General features: G+C 37.2%; 1 protein-coding gene and 1 long non-coding RNA gene across 2 annotated transcripts; both read left to right on the forward strand.

The window, feature by feature from the left end:
- The first annotated feature begins 245 nt into the window (after positions 1–245).
- LOC145796941 (uncharacterized) lies at positions 246–1741 on the forward strand. Its single transcript, XR_014337726.1, has 2 exons — positions 246–417; positions 1484–1741. It is a non-coding gene; the product is annotated as an uncharacterized LOC145796941 (long non-coding RNA).
- Positions 1742–5937: 4196 nt separating this feature from the next.
- Positions 5938–6831, forward strand: LOC145797779 (uncharacterized). The gene has a single exon (XM_082885198.1). It carries the CDS (start codon positions 5938–5940, stop codon positions 6829–6831), a length of 894 nt encoding a protein of 297 aa, XP_082741324.1.
- Positions 6832–13078: the final 6247 nt, after the last annotated feature.

The raw sequence follows: 13078 nt of genomic DNA on the forward strand, positions 1-13078 counted from the left end.
AATAAAAACTTTTTATGATACGCATATGCATGTCGTTAATACATCAACTACATACAACACACATACACAAGCCATTAAAAATATTACACTTTTAACCATGCACAAAAAATTAGCCATTAAAAATATTGTACTTTACATGACATACAATGATAGTTGTGAATGTTATAATAGACGCCAAAATAAAAAAACTCTAGTGCCAAACAACAAAAAAAATATATATATATTTCAAAAAAAAAAAAATGAACATATCAAAATACAACTTTCCAACCCTTTGACTTCTAATCAAAAAGAACATAGAACGAGTTAGGCAGAGAGAAGAAAAGGGTTCAACGGGCAAAATCGCAGGGAGAAGAGAAGGGTCCGAATCGTCTCATCGCAGAGAGATGGAGAGTTGAAGGAAGGAGCAAAGCGAAGAAGGTACTACGTTCTCTGTCTATCTCAACCCTTTCTCTCTCTCTCTCTCTCTCTCTCTCTCTCTCTCTCTATATATATATATATATGTGCATATATGCTGGTGTGTGTCTTTTGCTCATTGTTGCCAATTTGTTGCCAGAGTAAGGTGTCCGTATGTGCGTGAACTTCCATGTATTTGATGGGTTTTCGTAGTTTTAGTTTCAAAAGGACTGAACTTTCTCTCTTTATGTATAAATCTCCTCAATGGCCATATGGATTTTTGTATATATGATATACTGCACTCTCTTTTTCTCTCTCGTTCCGTAATTGATCTTTTTGATAACCATAAGGGCCTGTCTACATCACTGATTTTGATACAATTTTGGGTAATATACAAAAGAAAAAAAAAAAACCTTAATTCTTGCTTTTCGTTTGATCGCACTTGTTGTTTGTGAAATTTACTAGTCTGGTTAAGTGTTCTATTGTTATATCCATTGCTTTTGGTGTTTTGATTTCTAGAATTCATCCCTAATTCGATTAATATTGTAAATTAGAAGAATAATGATTGGATTTCATGTGCTATCAATTATTTGTGGGCATGGTATGGGTAATGTGACTAGCCTTGTGCGTGCACTGATGGTTGTGCTCTTAAAATAGCAGGAAGTAACAAGATTTGATGTGACTTTGATTTGGATAGTTATATTTAGTTAGGAAAATGTCTCGTAGCTCAAATTTTGTGGCTCAAATGGATCGTTTTGGCTATTTTTATGTTGTTCTGTACTCAAAACGACGTCGTTTTGGCCATTTGAGCCACTTTTGAGCCACAAAATTTGAGTTACGTAGCATTGTCGAGTTATTTATATGAGGCAAGAAGTTACAGAATTTGATGAGCTATGAGGGTGTTTTAGAAAAACTAAAAATCGTGACAAATTTACTCCAACTCAGCTGTAGGCTTTATATATTAGAATAGATAGATAAGGGTTGTGGATCTAATTGCACATATAATCGTTCAACTTGGTATAATTCTTATTTTATTGTTAATTATTTGGTGACTGATGGTTTCAAATTCCTTTTATGCTTTTGGGTGCAGAGGTAGTTTGTATAAGGTGAAGAAAAATGAAGGCTGGGAAGTTCTTGATGATTTTTATCTAGTGCTATGGTGATTGAGTTGGAATTTTCGTTCTTCTAATTGATTAGGACCCTACATTTGATGAAGCAGAGTACTCAATTCCAGCCCTTGGTCTTTTCATGCTTTTCAATGTTCCAAATTGTCATTTTTGAATCAATTTGAAGAACTTGGATATTCAAAATTCCATATGATTGAATACATTGATTCATATTGTGCAAAGCAGTGATCTTTGTTTAACTATCCATGAGATATTTTTAACTTATCCCAAAAGGGGGAAAAAAATGATATCTTTGATGTTAATGTTAATATATCCACATTATTAGAAACACAATATATTGTTCCATTTTTTTGTTAATAATTTTTGTGCATTTTTTGCCAATGATCAATATTTATCAAATTTTCTCTATATTTTTGGGCTTTTGTTATTTTCTCTGTGGTTAATGCAGTGTTACCATTTCATCAGTTTTAATCATTTTTGCATCTTGATTAGATAGGTTTATATGTGAATGGAAATTAATTTACTTTTGTATTAGTATAGTAGTGTCTATTGGCGTATTAGTTATTCTAGATGATAGGCCTTGGGGTTTTTTTTTTTTTTTTTTTCTCTCTTATTAGAATAGAGCATGTGGAAGCTGTGATAATGAGGTATGACACACATTTGGGAAAAAATGGTGGACAATCTCGTTCTGGTGGTCTAAGGTCAACCTTGTACATATCCTTTCTTTGTTAATTGCACGGAAGGAAGTTTTCCTTCCAGTTTGGTCACTTTTGCTGTGGAAAACAATGCCAAGTTGGGAGTGCTAAGTTAGCAAGTTCTAGATAGCTCACAATTAACTCTAGTCTAGATTCAATGTATTGTTTTGAAAGATTGTACAAACATGAGTCTGACTCACTCTTTTTAAAGGTGTGTTTTTTTTGAGACATAAAATTTATGTTACGAGATATTTTCTTTTTGTTAGCATTTGTCATTTTAAAGCCTACCCAATAGCCATTACTAAAACAAAAAAAAAAAAAAAAAAAAAAAATTCAGTTGCTTTTTTAGTACCACTTGCTCCGTGGATGGTTGTTTTGTTTATGCTCTTTTTTTCTTCTTTGTCTTTTTCTTTTTATTTTTTTTTATTTTTTCAGTAACAACAACAAATTCATTTCTTTCTTTTCTTTTCTTTTTTTCTTCTTTTTCTTCTTCTACAGGTTGGTTGCAAAATGGGCTACAAATTCTGTACAACTGGAATCATGGGATTTAAAAACAATCTATAACAACATAAATATTTAATTAAATACCACACACACACACACATATATATATATATATATATCATTATGATTGTATGTGATAATATATTATTTAAAAAAATGATATATAATTATTTTAAGAATTGGGCCAAAGTAAAATGACACCAAAAAGTTAAATAAATAAATAATAATAATAATAGTAATAATAATAAATATATAAAATAATATATCTAATTACATAACTATACCTGCTAAAATGTAAGTAATCTAATTTGGCATTAGGTTGTCACATATGTGATTAATATATTATTTGGGGCTAACAATTGGGCCAAATTGGAAATATAATGAAAGGTGTGCAAATGAGATGGAACCATGTGAAATGGGCCATAGGTTAAGCCTAAGGAATAGATAAAATGAATCAGCAAGTAGGGTGATTAATTACGGGTTGAGTCACCACTAAAAGCTCGGGTATAAAAAGGGTGAATTGGAAGCAAAAAAATAAAAATAAAAATAAAAATAGAAGGAAAAGCGGTAAGGAAGGGGCCTCGAAAAGCCAACGTAAATAGGAGGGAAATAATAAGAATCAATATTAAGGTGAGTTATATTATACCTTGAGTCATTATAATATATTTTACGTATGTTTTGAGTTATCATAATTTATTTTACACAATTTGTGTTTTGTAAATTATATTAATATTTTGATTACGATAATTATTTTCTGAACTCTATTTGCTTAAATTGAAACCCATGTATAAGTTTGTTTAAATTTTAATAATTATTTAACAATGATTTTGTAAACAATTATTTTCTGTAAGTACCACCACAGGAGTCTTATGCCTTGGGGGACTTAAATAAACCATTAGCTTCTGATTGGTTATCTTGTGGCTCTCTATTTGTCATGGATCCATTGACCTATGTTCTGACGGTCACTCCAGTAACATTTGTTCTTTTCTGTTCTATACCATGGTTATAGTTATTTATTTACATAATTTACGTATTTCAGTTTCTTCCAGTCAAATACTTTGTTTATTTAAATTAAGTTATGTTAATGTAAATAATTTTTTTATTCAAATTAAGTTACGTTAATGTTTTAACTTAAATAACTATCAATGGTTATTTTGTGCCCCCTAAACTCTTGACGTAATATTTCTCATTTTGCTGTGTGCTTATAGTTACTCTTTTCAGGTGATGAGATATAAAGAAGAACTATAACCTCGTATAGTGGGCCCTGCACGAAAATTGGATATTGACCTATTACATTTTGTTTTTTTCCTTTTTTTTTCCTAACATTTTTTCACTGCATAATAAAATAATAAAAACCCAATGGATGTATTTCCTTTTTATTTCAATTGGAGGGTAATTAATGAAGTTAATTATCTATTTAATTATTTTCTTACTTTTATTTTGTTTCCGTTTGTGCCACTTAATTTGTGCAATTAGAATTAATAAGTTGTGATTCTAACCCTAAGCCCCTAGGATTGGGTCGCGACAAATGTGGTATCAAAGCAATAGTTAGAAATAATAAATAAATAATAAGCTAAAGAAATAAATATTTACCTGCGACATTAGTCTTTCCATATAAAATCTCACGTTTGTACTATGATTAATTCTGGTGATGTAGGAATGTCCGAGTTTAATCTTAATAAGACATTTTGGGAGGAGCTCGAGGCTATAAATTTAGAGGACATCTTAGCAGAGAACCATGCCCCCGCTTTACCGGAAGGATGGGGAGACTCAGAAAACATAGTTAGGTGACTACATCCAGGCCTTGCCCAATTGATGGGTCGGCCAATATATGTACGGGCCGATCCTAGTGTAGCATACTTATCATGGAGGCAAAGTCATGCCTACACACGCGGACGATAACTTGGACCCACCCGCATACTCAGCCTTGCCCCAAGATATGACCACCTTCACTACATAATTGGCCCTTTGCCCTCAGGTTTTGCTGAAAAAAGGGGAAATGTTTACCCCGAAGACTACATATTCACCAATATCCCTAACCCTTTGGAAATTACTAATATTCAGAATGTTGATTTTAGCAATGACTTATCATACATCGAGATACCTGGATGGATCGTTGATCGAGCATTCTAGGAATACCTACAGTCTGTCTCCATTTATACAGTCCAGGCAGCGTGGGTTTGTTTTGGTGTGGTACAGTTAGGATGGGAGGTTGAGTTTTTTTATACAACATTATTTCTTGTGGTTGTTTGACCCACCAATCTAGATTTTGTAGAAGAAAATTCTTTTATAAGCTAACCATTATGAGTTCTGATCCCTGTTTTGTTTTTGATACCAAATGGGTTAGACACTAACACAATTTTTTAGTTTTGGGACAAGGATGTAATATTATATTTGTAAAAATAAAAAAGTTAGTATTGTATATATATGCAGCGATATATACGATGCGTTATGAATGTAATGCCTCGTTTATTATTTTGTAGAATAGCCAATAATGGCAACGAAAGCGAGTCATCTGTCAATGGAACTGAATCAATGGAAAGAATCGTAGAAAGAGTAGTTACCAGCTTTTTGCAAGCACTGCAAACCAACATAAACAATGGGATGTCGGAATGGTGAGAAAAGCCGATTACCATAAAACAATTCCAGGATCTAAAACCCACCACATTTACCGCCGGTCCAGACCCAATAGTAGCAGACGCTTGGGTTAAAGACATGGAAAAGATTTTTCACATCTTATCCCGCACCGAAAGACAGAATGTAACTTTCTTCACTTTCACTTTCAAAGATAATGCGCATGAATGGTGACTTCTCACTCTAGAGAAAGAAGAAATCGTGACTTGGGCAAGATTCTTGGAAGTATTTTATGAAAAATACTTTCTAGATTCGTTGCAGGAACAAAAGGCGTTGGAATTCATACATCTAAAGTAAGGAACCATGACGAATACGATAGCAAGTTCACACAACTCGCTCAATTTGTGACATATGTCATCCCCACCGAAGCTTAAAAAGTAAGGAAATTCGAAGCAGGATTGGATGTTGAAATCAAGGATAGGCTTGAGGTTTTGAAACTACCAACCTATGTGGAAGTGGTAGATCGAGCATACATTGTGGAAAAATGAATTAAAGCCTCCCATTCCGGGGAACCAAGCTAAAAGAAGCGATTTTAGAAAAGAGACGACAGAAGATCCGGTGTTGCGCCTCCCAAGAGGATAAATATGGGCACAACCAATTCAGGCAATCACGGTCCTACTAACCCCCGAGGTGACACTATTCCAACTTGTCCTACTTGTGGGAAGGCTTATTGGAGACAATGCCATCAAGACTCAGGAGCATGCTTTAAATGCGGTCAAATTGGCCACTTGTTGAAGGATTATCCAAAGCTTACCAATCCTACAGTCGGCCCCTCTGGACCAGTTAAAAAACCTGCAAGATCTGGAGGAGGAAGGAAGGACCAAAAACGCCAAGGAAGGGTTTTTGCCTTGGTACTTGGAAAACAGGAAGTTACCGAAAATGTTGTGTTAGGTATACTTTCTGTTTGTGGTCATTTAGCTCATGTTCTCATTGACTCTCGTTCAACTCATTCTTTTGTTGCACTACACTTTGCTGCCAAATTGGTATCAACACCCGAACCCTTAGGATATATATTGTCTATGTCATTTCCTTCTGGTAATTCTGTCCTTAGTACTGATGTGTACAAATCATGTACTATATCCTTAAAAGGCAAAACCTTATATGTAGACTTGATTCCCCTCCGCATTGGGAACTTTGATGTGATCTTAGGGATAGATTGGCTGGCTGCCAACCACTCCTCTATCGATTGTAAAGCCAAAAAAGTCTCCCTCCAACTACTAAACCAACTCGAGCTTGTCTTTTATGGAATCGGAATTTCCATCCCTCCCTGTCTTATATCCTCCATGACAGCCCAACGACTTCTAAGAAAGGGTTGTTATGATTATATCTATTTTGTAATAGATACACAAAAAGAGGCCCCCACCATTGATGCGATTCCCGTGATTAGAGAATTCCCAGATGTCTTTCCTAAAGACCTACCTAGTACCCTAGTTGACCGAAAAATCGAATTCACCATTGAAACCCAACCTGGTACATAACTGATATTGAAAGCTCCTTGCCGTATGTCGATGACGGAATTGAAAGAACTAAAGACCCAACTTCAGAAACTACTAGACAAAGGCTTTATTCGACCTAGTACCTCACCCTGGGGAGCTCCAATATTGTTCGTAAAGAAAAAGGATGGCACGACGAGGTTATGCATCGAGTATCGAGAGCTGAACAAGGTCACCGTCAAGAATCGGTACCCTCTGCCATGAATCGATGACTTATTTGATCAACTACAAGGCGCCTAAGTATTCTCGAAAATTGACTTGCGTTCTAGCTACCGTCAACTAAAAGTCAAAACGGAAAGCATAAAAAAGACTGCCATTAGAACCCGTTACAGGCATTACGAGTTTCTCATAATGCCATTTGGTGTCACAAATGCTCCAGCGGCCCTCATGGACCTCATGAACCAAGTATTCAAACCCTATCTTGACGAGTTCGTCATTATCTTCATTGACGACTCTAAATCACCGAGAGACTATGAACAGCACTTGCGAACAGTTCTACACACACTACGTGATCACAAACTTTATGCCAAGTTGAAGAAATGCGAATTCTAGATCACTATTGTACACTTCCTCGATCACGTCATTAATAAAGATGGCATCTCGGTTGACCCCCAAAAAGTTACAGCAATCATGGATTGGCCACGACCTACTAATGTGTCAGAAATTCAAAGTTTCTTGGGTCTACCTGGCCATTACTGACACTTCATGCAAGGTTTCTCAAAGATAGCATCAGCCTTGACCCAACTAACTCAGAAGAACACACCCTTTGAATAGAATGACAAATAAGAACTGTAGACACCCTATTTTTGACTGCCCTTAAGACTTGGGCGTTACTAATGGTTTACTTGGTGTTAAAAGTTGTGCGGTGCAAAGGTTCGGTTTCTTTGGCAAGGAGAGAGTCAAATCCAAACCTTATACCCCATTTTTGGACCAAAACTATTTTGACCAAAGATTTTAGACCTTAAAACCCTCTCTTTCAAAATATTTTTGAAACAAAGTTCCTACGATGTTCCAACGCTCGCATTTTGTTAAATGTTGTGCTTTTCGGTAAATCGAGCAGGGACAAAGTAGAAATGAATGAAAAAGAGGTGAACTCTTCAAAAACTCTTCAAAAACATCTTGTTTGGGGGTTTGGATTTGAAGAAAAGAGGAGTGGAGGGAAGAAACCTAGTTGAGGAAGAAGTTGGGTATGAATCATTAAGAGAAAGACGAGTAATCCTCGCTAAATCGAGCGTATCCTTTTTTATATTTGGATTTAATCTATGAGGCCACCACTGTTGGAAAGAAGACTTCTGGAGCTTCATTTTACACTCAAAAATCTCCTAAAGCCGAGTCCGGATTGGGGAGATATGGTTAGTTGAAGTAGGGCATCAATTCGGTTGGACCGAAACTAAGCAGTCTTCACTAAAAGAGGGATATCTCTTAGCACACTTCGAATTTTGATGTAAGGCTGCCACCATTGGAAAGCTTACTTCCGGGGCTTCAATTTGCACACAAGAATGACCTGAAAAGGCATCCAGATAAAGGAGTTATGCTTGCTTCAAGTGGGGGACCAGGACTAATTTTTGCTGCAGACCACTAAGGCAGCATGCCGACCACAAATGGAGCGTGCCGACCATATGCCGACCAGAAATCATCCTTGTAGACTAGAAAAAGTAGCTGACCAACCAGTTGAAGTGGTCGGTCGACTAGAAATTCCTAGAAAGCCCAGAATTCCCAGATGTTTCCTCTCCAGTTGTTGTGCACTGCATCAGATATTTACAATTCAGATATTTCCGACCCAAAGCTCTTGAATTGCTATATATGGAAGATATATCTCATATTTTGGAAGGATGGAAGATTTGGGAGCCTCTCTCTCTAAAAAACCTCTCTCTCTCTAGAATTCTCTCTCTCTTGCACTCTTGTGCATACAAGTGGGGAATCACTTCTGGTTTGCATACAAGCCCTTAGCTTTTGGATAACAATCCATAACCAAATACCTCCACCTTTGGGCTGAGATAACTTTGGACCTTCTTGGAGCTCAAGAAGAGGATTTTAGCTTGGTTTAAGCTTGTTTTGTTGCTCTAAAGTGTGCTTGGCTTCAAGAGGTATAACTCTCCCCTTTTGTACTTGTTTTACACACTTGCTTCACCACCCTTTTCCATTGTTTTTGGAATATTTTGGGGTTGGTTTTGGACTGTCAAAAACTTTGTTTTTAAGGTGTACGAATGTTGGTTTCAGCCTTGTTTGGCTAGGGGGTTGTCTCTCGTTTTTGCTCCTTGGCTTGTAAAGCCTTTTGAGCCAACTTCCTAAGCTTTTGAAACCATCTTTTCTTGGCCTTTTCACCACTGAAATCCAACGGATTTTCAGTGGGAGAAAGTGTGTTTTGAGGCCTCAAATAAGAGGGGGTTGTCCCCCTTTCTCTTTTCTTGTTTGCTTGTGTTGATGGCTCATCAGAGTAGCATGTTTGTTAAACTTGTTTTGGCTCCATCTCAGCCTATTTTTGGCCTTATTTCAGTATGGCATACCTCTTTTTTGGCTTAGTTTAGGCCACCCTTGCATGCTTTATACACTTGTAGTGTAATCCTTGCAAACTAGCCTTGTATGCTTGCTATTTTAGCCTATAATTCTAGCATGTTTTGGCTCCACTCCAGTACATTTTTTGCCATTATTTAACATGCTTTAACTTTGTTTTTGGCTTGTTTGATCATTGGTTGCATGCTTCATGCACTTGTAGTGTAAATCCTCTTTGCTAGCCTTGCATGCCTAATGAGTTAGCTTGTTATTCTAGCATGTGTTGGCTTAGTCTCAACCCATTTTTAGTGTTATTTTGACATGCCATAACTCTGTTTTTGGTTGGTGGAGTCACCTCTTGCTTGGTTTGTGCACTTGTAGTGCAATCTTGCCCATTAGCCTGGTGTACTTGGTGTTTTGGCCCATCATGCTAGCTTGCCTTGGCTATACTCCATACATATTTTAGCATTATTTTGACATGCTTTAGGACCGTTTTGAGCTGTTTTGGTCATATGACTCATGTTTTGTATAGCTATAGTGCAAATGCCTTGACTAGTCTTGAGTTTTGAGGCCACTACCATGCTATACTTATGATGTTTGCATGCCTTGGCATCATTTGGCATGGTATTTCAGAGCCTATATCGTTGCCATACTTTCATGTTTATCACTCTTTAATAGTGTTTAAGAGTTTTGCCATTATGCCTTGTTTGTGAGCTAATACATGAGCATATCTTTCTTGCCATCTATGCTACGAGTCTAGCATGTTGTTGCTACTATTTTGACCTGCCTTAGGTCTGTTTTGAATGGTTGCGGCCATTTGAGCATTACTTAGTATGGTTATAGTGTAAAGCCCTTGACTAGCTTTGTGTTTCAAGCCTCTTGACATGCTTTCTATGAGCTGTTTGCATGGTATGACATCATTTAACATGTTATTTTAGAGCATATTGCATTGCCATGTTCTCACTTCTTTCACTCTTTCAATGCTTTTAAGAGTTGTGCATTTGTGCCTCGCTTATGGGCCAATGTGTATGCTTGCTTGTTTAGGCTTTTGAGCTCTCATCCCAGCATGTTTTGGTCTTTGTTTTGACCTAATTAAGCTCTGTCTATGGTTGGTTAAGTCATTTGTGTCATGATTTGCATACCTCTTGTGTAGTTCATTTTAGTAGCCTTGTGCCTTAGGCCCTCTTGCATGCTATACTTGTGTTGTTTGGATGATTTGGCATCGTTTCATACATGATTTCAGTGCACATAGTGTAGTTATACTCTCACATTTGTCACTTCTTCATCCTGTTTGAGAGTTGTGCTCTTATACTTAGTTGATGAGCCATTGCATGAGCATGCATTATCTTGCCTTTCATGCCATCATTTTAGAGTATTTTGGCCACTGTCTTGGCATGCTTGAGGTCTATTTGGGGCTTGATTGATCTATTGAGCATTGCATTACATAACCTTTGTGTTGCATCCTTCACTAGCTTTCATGCTTAAGGACTCTAGCTTGCTATGTTCATGTTGTTGCATTGTATTGCTGCTTGCATGTTATTGCATTGCATGATGTTTGGATTGAACGTTAATCCAAACACGAAAAATGAGGTACTTTTCATACTTGAAGTGATGAAACGTGCCTCATTTCTCGGTTGCCGACCCTCTTGATCATGCATGATAGAGGCAGAGACTCTTATTTGTCATTTGTGCATTCATTCACATTAAATTGCGCAAACTTGGCTTCTCGGCCATCGTGCATTGCGATGCTCGGTTGGTGTCCCGAGAGTCGAGAACCGTACTCCCTTGAGCTTAAGAAATGATGGGGAGGGTGGTTGTGCACACATACCTTGCAAATACATTGCTGTGCCCCTTCTTGTTCTCTGTTGCAGGAAACTGGAGCTTGGCAGAATTTTCTAGTCGGCAGACCAGAAAAAGTAGCTGGCTAACCACTTTTTCTGGTCTGCAGCATGTTTAGGTGGTCTACACCATCCTTGTCAGGTCGGCAACGCTCCTGGAGGTCTCCATGTTGGAGTAGAAGCTATTTGGAAGTTTGTACAGCTTTCTAAAATCAAATGCAAACAGAGGCAAGTTGGGGCATAGTAATGGATTTCCGAACGAGGCGACCGAGCATGCATGCACCCCTCGCCCCGAGGCTCCTTTTAACTGCTTTGCTTAGCTAGTTAACTATTTGGTTCTGTACTTATGTAGTTAATACACTTAGCTATTCATTTGTGTTTGTAACTAGTTAACTATGATTAGTTAATCAGTTTTGGTTTGTAATAATTAGTCTAATTAGCTTTATGAGATTAGTTAGCTAGCTCAGCTTAGAAGTAGCTTAACTTAGGCCTCGTTTGGGAACAGGCTAATTTAGTAACTTTTTGACTTTTTGGCTAAAATATGAGCTAAAAAAAACTAGTATGTTTGGGATGACTTTTTAACTTTTTACGAAAAGATGTGCAAAAAGTAGAGAGAAAAGAGAATCTTTGACTTTTTGGTATGGATTGTTGGTTTTTTGGCTAATTTAGTAACTTTTTAGCTTTTTGGCTAAAAAGTTCGGTTGCCAAATGAGGCGTTATTCATTCGGACCCTCTGTCGATTGGGCGTATTGTTGAAATAAGCGTGCGTGTGTGTGATGCATGTCTTCCAACCCCATTTCTTTCTTCCTTTTACTTATCAGTTTTTGATGGTTAGTTTAGGGCATGTTTCAATTAGGATACTTATGTTTGCATGCGTGCATCATTCATTCGTCTGGCATGCACCGGGCTCGACGGATCATACAAACTATATTAAATTTCAATACTTACTTGAATACGTGTTTCAAAGCATGTTATCAAGTGTTGCATTTTCATATGTCATTCTAGATAGTCGAACCTATTTTAGTTGCGTTTTGCATGTGTTGCATTAGGCATTGATTGACATAACTAGGATCATGCATTGATTACTAACTAGCTTCTGTTTTGGCTCAGAGTACACTGTAAGTGTTTATGCTTTAGCATCCTTGGATGCGTGTTGGATGCGTGTAAGCGATTGTCATGATAGCATGCTTGCCATGAGACTACCTGCTTAAGTGTTTAACTGCTTGAATGCCTGTGGATGAAGGCTTCATTGCTTGAATTAGAACAATTCATCAAAATGTGCGTTTTAAGCCCACTTGTTTGTGGCAAATCATGTTTTAAGCCAACTTGAGGGTGACAAATTCGCATTTTAGCCTACTTGAGGGTAGCAACTTCAAACTATTTTCGAAAAACAAACATGAGATGTTTTGTTCCAAATTGAGTGATTTAGTCTATACTTGTATGTTGTGTGCATCACATAGTAATTCTAGATTAATAACCGGAATAAGAACACATGTGTTTTCAAAACAACACATCATGTTTAGTAGAGGTCGATCTTTGATCGGGCGAGCGGGGGTGCTCATTTCAGGACCTTCCCCTCTCGTACCCAAGTTCCCGAGCCAAGGCAACTTTGGTGATGACGGACACGTGGCCTTAGGCGCGAGTCAGGGTTTCCTAAATTTCCCAAAACAAAATATTTAGGTGACAACTCTGTAATCTGGCAAAGCAGTCCATGTTTGGCACTTCTTGATTAAAATCGATTTTTCAAAACGATTTGTCAGATTTGGGCTCTTTGGTAATTTATCAGTCTTACATTGCACTTTGTGAGATTAGATTCAGAACCGTGATAGGAGTCCGAATTGTAGTAGCTAGAACACAATTCGCCCCTCGTGCGCGGAGCAGAGTTCGGGCAGTCTATAGTT

Source organism: Camellia sinensis, chromosome 8 (assembly GCF_055761805.1).
Source record: "Camellia sinensis isolate YWXY chromosome 8, ASM5576180v1, whole genome shotgun sequence".
In the NCBI taxonomy this organism is placed as follows: domain Eukaryota; kingdom Viridiplantae; phylum Streptophyta; class Magnoliopsida; order Ericales; family Theaceae; genus Camellia; species Camellia sinensis.

Excerpts from the sequence above, each read along its gene's own strand:
- LOC145797779 (XM_082885198.1), top strand. The coding sequence starts at position 5,938 with ATGGGCACAACCAATTCAGGCAATCACGGTCCTACTAACCCCCGAGGT.